Source organism: Berghia stephanieae, chromosome 8 (assembly GCF_034508935.2).
Source record: "Berghia stephanieae isolate SIO BIC M18660-M18661 chromosome 8, UCSD_Bste_1.3, whole genome shotgun sequence".
Classification (NCBI taxonomy): Eukaryota; Metazoa; Mollusca; class Gastropoda; order Nudibranchia; family Aeolidiidae; genus Berghia; species Berghia stephanieae.
In genome coordinates, this window is record NC_088367.1 from 55,110,037 (window position 1) to 55,119,204 (window position 9,168).

At 38.2% G+C, this 9,168-nt stretch overlaps 1 protein-coding gene across 1 annotated transcript in view; it reads left to right on the forward strand.

The window, feature by feature from the left end:
* LOC144979076 (uncharacterized) overlaps positions 1–9,168 on the forward strand; it is a 33,490-nt gene that overhangs the window by 8,217 nt on the left and 16,105 nt on the right. The window contains exons 3-4 of the mRNA XM_078925690.1: positions 3,834–3,838; positions 4,537–5,762. Coding sequence (XP_078781816.1) covers positions 3,834–3,838; positions 4,537–5,762 — 1,231 coding nt within the window. The remainder of the gene's footprint in view (positions 1–3,833; positions 3,839–4,536; positions 5,763–9,168) is intronic.

Here is a 9,168-nt window from a genome sequence, read left to right on the forward strand (position 1 = left end):
ACCTGCGCCCAATAACATTACTGAATACCATAAGAAAAACACTGTCAACTATTGTCCTCAACAGAATTAGACCGAAAATAGAAAATTATCTATCACATAGCCAAAGCGGGTTTCGCCAAGACCGAACACATCGGACGTTGTATGACACAAAATGGTTGCAGCAAAGGGCACTCAAAGAAAACATATCCATAACAATAACCGGAATCGATATGTCCGCAGCCTTTGTTTACGATCGACAGAGAAAACTTTTGGAGATATTAACAGAAATAGTAGACGAAGGCGAGCTCCGAATAATCCGATTTCTCCTCAGCAACACAAAGATACAACCAAGGATATACGGGGCCACAAAACAGACGCAGTTCGAAAGTAACATCGGGACCCCCCAAGGAGATAGTCTGAGCCCGATTCTGTTCACAATAACTTAGAACACGCTCTGAAAGAAGTTCGAAAAGTCATTCCAAAACCAACGACTCATATTGAGAATGTAATCCCTAGAGAAATCGCCTAGCAGATGATGTTCGATTTTTTTGGATCACACCACAAATATAGACATCATACAAAATTACCCTCATGAAATATAACCTCCAAGTCAATGCCAATAAAACCGAATTTACAACAATATCGAGGAACAAAGAGAATGGAAAAGAACAAAGAAAGTCGCCTCCTAATTGGAGACACCGAGGATGTACAAAGAAGAAAACAGCTATCAAACGCCGCACTCAGTAAACTCACCCAATGTATGGATTAAGGTGACAAAATAAAGAAAAAACCAAACTGAAACTGTACCATGCTCTTGTAAAACCGGTACTTCTGTATAACTGCGCACTTGGGCGTTGACAAAATCCGAAGAAGAACATCTGGATGCCTTCCATCGCACACAGCTAAGAAGGGTACTGGACATCAAATACCCCAAAAAGATCTCAAATGAATCACTCTATAAGATCACAAAAGAAAGACCAATCTCCTTGACATTTTTACAACAACGATGGCAACTTTTCGGTCACATACTACGCAGGACAAAAACATACCAGCAAACCAAGCCATGTCGGATACTTCCAAAAACACGGAACCTTTTCAGAGGAAGACCGATCACAACACTCCCCGTGATCCTAAACAAAAACCTCACAACACTTGGAAGAAGCATTAGTCCATAACGGCAGGGGACCTTGAAAATCTGAGAACCCTAGCAGAGGACCGGCAATATTGGAGACACCTCACACAGGAAATACGGAAACACCAAGGCGACCCGATCTTTCGGTCGAGACGCGAAAGGCATCTAAGTCAAGTCAAGTCAAATGATTTAATCTAATTATTTTTAAAAATTACATCTGACTTGTGTGAGATGATATTTATCACTAATCGAGTTTGTACATATTTCTATCATATTTTGTAAACATTTCATTTACTTTTGGTGTTCGAGTTGTATTCATATTCATAGTTTGAAATAAAAATAAAAATCTCACAGAACGCAATGACAATAACTTCATTAATCTAGAAAAAATAATTTAATACAATAATTTAACAGAAAATAAGAGTATTAGAAAATGGAATAATTATTTGAAAATGAAATCAAGTAAATTGGTAAATAGAAACCAGCTCTGCTAACTCTGAAGAAAAAAAAAACATATCTAAAAATTTGGCCAGAAAACTCGTCCTTCAAATATCGACCGATTTAAATGACTCTCATCTTGGCAAAAACTCTCAAACCCGGGACTTCGGCGAAGTCCCGGTTTGAAGTTTTTTGCCAAGATGAAGTCATTTAAATCGATCGATATTTAAAAGGACGAGTTTTCTGGCCAAATTTTTTAAATGTTGGGTTTTTTTCTCCAGATTTCGGCAGAGCTGCCAGAGTCCATTTACACAGGTTTGAATGACATGAGAACAGGTTCCGTGCATTTGTAAATAGACACTCTATTACATCAAACTGGCATTGCTTGAAACAACAACGCCGTCCTTTCAAAAGTCTGACAAGGTGTGGTGGTGGATCGACGTGCGTATGATATTATTTGCAGTCTGATAATCCAATTTATTTGGGCTCATTGTTGTAATGGAAATCTAAAAAATTGGCACAAAGATTTGTCCATTGTAAGAATGTTGAATTAGGCCCATAATCGCGTCGGATGTCAGACCTGCACACATACACATACACACACACACACACACACATATCTAATAATAATATATAGATATATATATGTATGCATCGGTGTATATGAAGCAGCATCAGACAAAGCAGAAAGGAAAATACAAGGTAAACAATTTCCAACAACAATTCAGTTTTCATCGACTGTTACTTCTAGCGTAGTCCAACTGACGGTAAGGATATTTTTTTCTTATACTTTCCCCTTTCTATTTTGTCCGGCACTGTTTCAACCTCACACTTTTTCAGACTTTGTAAAAAGTCATACCATAGAGCATTTATATAGCGCAATAGCCACTAAACTTGCTCAAAGCGCTTTACACGGGGGTCCCAGGCCAACAGCAACATTTAACATGTAGGACGGGACATGACGCCTGGTAGGCGATATTACAATTCTTTTGGACAGAGACAACGCTGTTAACGACCAGGTACTCATTTTACACCTCATACGGTGAGAGAAAGTGGTAAAGAGCCTTTTTCCAAGGGCTCAACTATGCGCCGAGCGAGACTCGAACCCAGGACCTTCCGATCCGAAAGCGAGTGTCATACCACTTGACCACATAGCCGCACATACCATATCACCGTCATCATCCAAAAGTTAACGATTACGTTCCCAGAACCTTAACGATCGACCAACGACGAGAAAGAAAACCAGGATAAACTGTTCGCAGACGTTGTCACACGACGCCCGCCGATGCATGAGTTTACTCATTGTTGGTCGATCGTTTTCGTTCGGGGAATACACTCGTTAACTTGCTAATTCTACCAATGGCGGGTCTCTCTGACAAGGTGTACCAAATTAATCAGCCATTGCAACGGTATTCAAGTCTTATGTCACGTCCGCCCAGCAACCAGCAGCTTGGTTCTAAACAAAGAAAATCGGTACTTTTTATTCTTCATGCTGGCCAGAACTGTTTCACATATGATCAAAATGTATAAAAGTCAAAACATGATCAGATTTATAACGTTTTTTCTCCTCTGGATACACTTCTATGCTCGTCTGAGAAGTATTTCATAAGGGCGGTGATGGAGATAATAGCGTCCACCATTGTTCCAATAGTTTAGAACCAGTTGCTATGCGTCATTACTACTAGGGAAGTGATGTCACGACTATTGACCCTATTCTATCACAGTTTGCCAATGACATCTTTACATTTAATGTGTAGACAGACCAAGGCCATTCATAATCAATCTTCTCATAGCGTTATTATCCCGGGCTGATATTAAGCTGATCGAAGCTATGGACTGTATGGAATGAGTGAATAACAAAAATGAACATAATAATAATATCAGCTTCAAGGAAGAACAAAATACTAAACACTGAACGTTTCGGGCTCAAAACTCTTCTTCAGCCAACAAAAGAAAAAACAAAAAAACAAAAAACAACAAAACAATACAAATAAATAATAACAAAAATACAATACTAATATTTATTCTCTGCAGTCGATCTGTTTTTGTTTTTTTTTTTTTGTTTTTTTTTTTTTGTTTTTTTTTCCAATGTATTAATGTTTTCGTTGTTTGTTTTTTGTTTTGTTTTGTTTTCTTTTGTTGTCGTCTGAAAAAGGGTTTTGGGCCCGAAACTTTCCACATTTTGTATTTAGTTCTTTTTTTTTTTTTTTGAAGCTGATATATTGAATTTTGTGGATTTCTTAGTATGACTAGGTAAGCCTAGTTATTTTTTATGATTTTATAGTACAAGTAGCCGGAGATACAAAATTGTAGTTTTAATCATTCGAAAGATAAACCTTTATATTGTCTTGAATAAATAAAAAAAGAGATATTTTACACCAAATTCATATTACCCATGGTGGACTATAACGTGAAATCTTTGTTATCTCAATCACACAGAAATAGTACAGTTTTGAGGCGGTGGGTCAAAATTGTGATGAATTATTATTATTATTATTATTATTATATTATTTATTATTATTATTATTTATTATATTATTTTATTTTATTATTATTATTATTATTTATTAATATTATTATTGTTATTATTATTATTATTATTATTAATTATTATTATTATTATTATATTATTATTATTATTATTATTATTATTATTATTATCATTATATATTATCATTACTATTATTATTATTATTGTTATTATTATTATTATTATTATTATTATTATTATTATTATTATTATTATTATTATTATTATTATTATTATTATATATTAATATATTGTTATCGTTATTATTATTACTAACATCATCATCATCATCATCATCATTATCATCATCATCATCATTATTATTATCATTATTTATATGACTAGAAGTGACAATGTTTACTCATAGTTTAAATGTTTATGATAATTTCTTGACTCTAATCATCCAAAATTCAGAATTTCTCAACTTTCATCTCTTCTCTTTTCTTTCCAATTCCAGACTTTGACTCGTGCAGTCAACAAGGGAGTCCACTTTTCCCGGGAAATGTGTTAGCGTCTGGATACAATCACCACCAACCTCCTCCTCCACCTCACCACCACCATCACCACCCACATCATCAGCAACAACAACAACAACATCATCAACATCAACAACAGCAACAACAACATCAGCAACAACATCATGACCCCCTTCACCAGAACACAAACAGCAACAACAACAACAGCACCACCCCTAACAGCAACAGCAGTAGCAGCAACACAAGCAGTGGCGGAAGCCCCGTGAACTTCACCAGCATGTCTGTTTCAACAGCAGCTCGTATGAACAAAATGATGGCCGGCGTACCCAATGACCCTTGCAGTCCTTACGGATCCCCACTTGTAAACAACAACAACAATAATAACAATAGCTACACGCACCAAAGTCCCAGTAGTCTGAGCCCTCAACATCTTATAAACAACAACAACGGTAACCATAACAACAACAATAACAATAACAGTAGTAGTAGTAATAACAACTCAACATCTGACAAAAACAGTGACATCAATACTAGCAGCAATAACAACAACAACAACAACAACAACAACAACAACAAGTTATATCACAAACCCATGCTCCCTCTTTCCTCTCAAAACTCAAACACAACAACAACAACCACCAACAACAACAACGTTCTCCCCCTGTCTTCGTCGCCGACCAGCAACTTACACACTGACAATTCGAGGCTGCTGAAGGACGACATATCATCCTCTTCTTCATTGCCACGTCATTTACACACCGCATCGCCATACAAACTACACACCTCCACCACAAATACAAACAACAACAACAACAACAACCATCTGAACCCAAGCGGATTAAACCTCAATCTCAAATCTGAAAACTGCCTTGACCCTGCTTCAGCTGAAAGCCATCTCAAGCACGCTGAAAAACACCATCATCATAATAATAATAATAATCACCAACATCATCATCACCAAAATCTCACGTTATCGAAAGACGACGACGTTAACGACGAGAAATTAGACGATTGTTGCGATGCGGACGGCGAGGACGAGACTGGGGAGGACGGAGAGCCGAAGAGGAAGAAGAGGAGGAATAGAACGACGTTCACAAGCTTCCAATTGGAGGAAATGGAAAGAGTCTTCCAGAAAACGCATTACCCAGACGTGTACGCCAGGGAGCAGCTGGCCTTGAGATGTAGTCTGACGGAAGCACGAGTCCAGGTAAGCCTGAAATCTTTCTGTTCTTTTGGATCACACCGTTCATGGCCTGAAACTGGCCGTCGCCATCGTTAACTTATAGCCTGATAGTGGAAACCACTAGGACTTGTCTTCTGACGTCATTTTTTTGTTTTGTGCAGCGCTTAGTGAATTGTCGTTAGTAGAGCTCAAGGAAACGAGTGATTCAACTGGTTGAACTATTGAATACAACCCACGATATATTTTATTTTGTGGCCAAAGACTTGTCTTTTGACATCATTTTTTTGGTCAGAGTCAGGCTATAAGCTGGCGATGGTTACGGCCTGATACTGACCACCAAATGACGTCAAATGAGACTAGTCTTTGGCCACAAAGGAAAACAAATCGTGATTTGTATTCAACAGTTCAACAATTGGACCACTTGTTTCATTGAGCATTACTGAAGACAACTCACTGTTATGCTCTCCGTGGCTTTATCAATCTATGTTCTTTTCCAACTCTGTTCGCAAAATTAAATACGAATTTTAACAATGGATTGGTCCAAGCCTACATCTCTGAGGACTGTCAAATGCTGAAGAAGAAGAAGAAGAAGAAGAAGAAGAAGAAGAAGAAGAAGAAGAAGAAGAAGAAGAAGAAGAAGAAGAAGAAGAAGAAGAAGAACAAGAAGAAGAAGGAAAGAAAAGAAGAAGGAGGAGAAGAAGAAGAAGAAGAAGAAGAAGAAGAAGAAGAAGAAGAAGAAGAAGAAGAAGAAGAAGAAGAAGAAGAAGAAGAAAATGAGGAGGAAGAGGAGGAAGATGAGGAGGAAGATGAGGAGGAGGAGGAGGAGGAGGAGTAGGAGGAGGAGGAGGAGGAGGAGAAAAGTATAAAAAGAGGAAGAAGAAGAAGAAGAAGAAGAAGAAGAAGAAGAAGAAGAAGAAGAAGAAGAAGAAGAAGAAGAAGAAGAAGACGTTTCTGACCACACTTTGTTTCTGTGTTCAGCGGACTCCTCAGTATTTTTTTTACTACACCGTCTTGTTACGTCTTCCATCCCATGCGTAAAAAAAATATCACTGGATGGGTCATTCATTCCTTGACCAATTCCATCTCACATGCCGGACGTTCCCTTCACCCCAACCGTGCCTGACCCTCGGTGCGAAGTGACCACTTAACCATCCAAGAGCGGCCACCGTTCCTAAGTGGTCAGTCTGAAGGGTCAATGGGTGAGCTAGCCGCCTGATAATTGGATCTGACCATCTACATAACATTGCGGTAGTTCTTTCTTTTTTTTTCCTTTGGGGCAGACACGCATTCCCACGTATTGTCCTGTTTCATAATATGACCTAAAAACATTTCTTACTATGAGTGCATGGCCTGATCATAGCCCAAACTCTATAGATAGTATGCGCTTAGCTTCGAAGCTCACAACATTGCCAGTCGGAAGTATAACGGACCAACACACAAAACTATGTGTAACCTTAAACGTTTATAGATAGAACAAGATGACGTCACTCTGGTATTGTTATTGTTTGTTTTTTTTTTTCCATCCGCGTTTATGATTAATTCTCACTAAAATGTATCAACCAGACTATAAACGATCATGGTTACACATAGTTTTGTGTGTTGGTCCGTTATCCTTCCGGATGGCAATGTTGTGAGCTTCTTAGCCAAGTGCATACTATCTATAGTCTGGTTAATACAGTTCAGTGAGAATTACTCATAATCGCGCATGGAAAAAAACAATAACAAAAACCCGTCTGACGTCAACTTCATTCTATCTATAGTACTTTTAGTCGTACGTGCCTTTCATTGTAAGTTATGTCGTGAGTACGTCGGTGGTTTTATGTTTTACCTATCGGTGTGAGTGGTTGAAGTTCTGACCAGTATTGTTGTTTATTGATGATGTGCGTTTAGCCAAAAAAAAAGGCAACAAACTCACAACATCCGCCAGTTGTATATATGTACAAACGAACAAAACTATATGAAACAGTGAATATATTGAGGTCGAATACTAACATTTGTATTTATAATTACTTTAACTTTAAGTGTGGCCCATCTCCTATAGATAGAATGCGCTTGGCCAAGGAGTTCACAACATTGCCATCCGGAAGTAAAACGGACCAACACACAAACTCTGTGTAACCATGAACTTTTATAGTCTTGTTAATACAGTTTAGTGAGAACAACTCACAAACGCGGATGGCAAAAACAATAACAAAGGCCTGAGTGACGTCATCTGCATACTATCTATAGACTGTTTTGATAGAATCAAGTTGACTTCACTCGGATCTTTGTTATGGTTTTTTGCCATCGGCGTTTATGAGTAATTCTCCCTAAACGGTATTAACCCGTAGCCATCGTTAACTTATAGATAGTTCGAAGATGACGTCACTCAGGCCTTTGTTATTGTTTTTGCCATCCGCGTTTGTGAGTTGTTCTCACTAAACTGTATTAACAAGACTATACACAGAGTTTGTGTGTTGGTCCGTTATACTTCCGGATGGCAATGTTGTGAACTCCTTGGCCCAGCGCATTCTATCTATAGCCTGACACTGACCAAAAATGACGCCAAAAGACAAGTCTTTGGCCGCAAAAGAAAACAAATCGTGAGTTGTATTCAATAGTCAACCAATGGAACCACTTGTTTCTATGAGCACTACTAACGACAACTCACTAGGCGGTGCAAAAAACAAATAATGACGTCAAAAGACCAGTCTTTTTGGGTTTCAGTGCGTGGCCTTCGTAAAGTTATAGCCTGACACTGACCAAAAAACGACGTCAAAATGCCAGTCTTTTGCCAGAAAAGAAAACAAATCGTGAGTTTTATTCAATACTTCAACCAATGAAATAACTTGTTTCCATGAGCTCTACAAACGACAACTCACTAGGCAAAACTGCCAGTCCTTTTGGATTTCAGTATCAGGCTATATAGATAGTATGCGCTTGGCTAAGAAGCTCATAACATTGCCATCCGGAAGTATAACGGACCAACACACAAAACTGTGTGTATCCATGAATGTTTCTAGTCGGGTTAATACAGTTCAGTGAGCATTACTCATAAACGCGGATGGCAAAAAACAATAACAAAGACGTCATCTTCGAACTATCTATAACATAACTGTTTTTACGAGTAGTCCTTCATAGCCATTTATTAGGCACATGGAGCGTAGCCATCGTTATGTTATAGATAGAATGCGCTTGGCCAAGGAGTTCATAACATTGCCATCCGGAAGTATAACGGACCAACACACAAACTCTGTGTAACCATGAACTTTTATAGTCTGGTTAGTACAGTTTAGTAAGAACAACTCACAAACGCGGATGGCAAAAACAATAACAAAGGCCTGAGTGACGTCATCTGCATACTATCTATAGCCTGACACTGAAATCCAAAAGGACTGGCAGTTCGACGTCATTATGTTGTTTTTGCACCGCTTAGTGAGTTGTCGTTAGT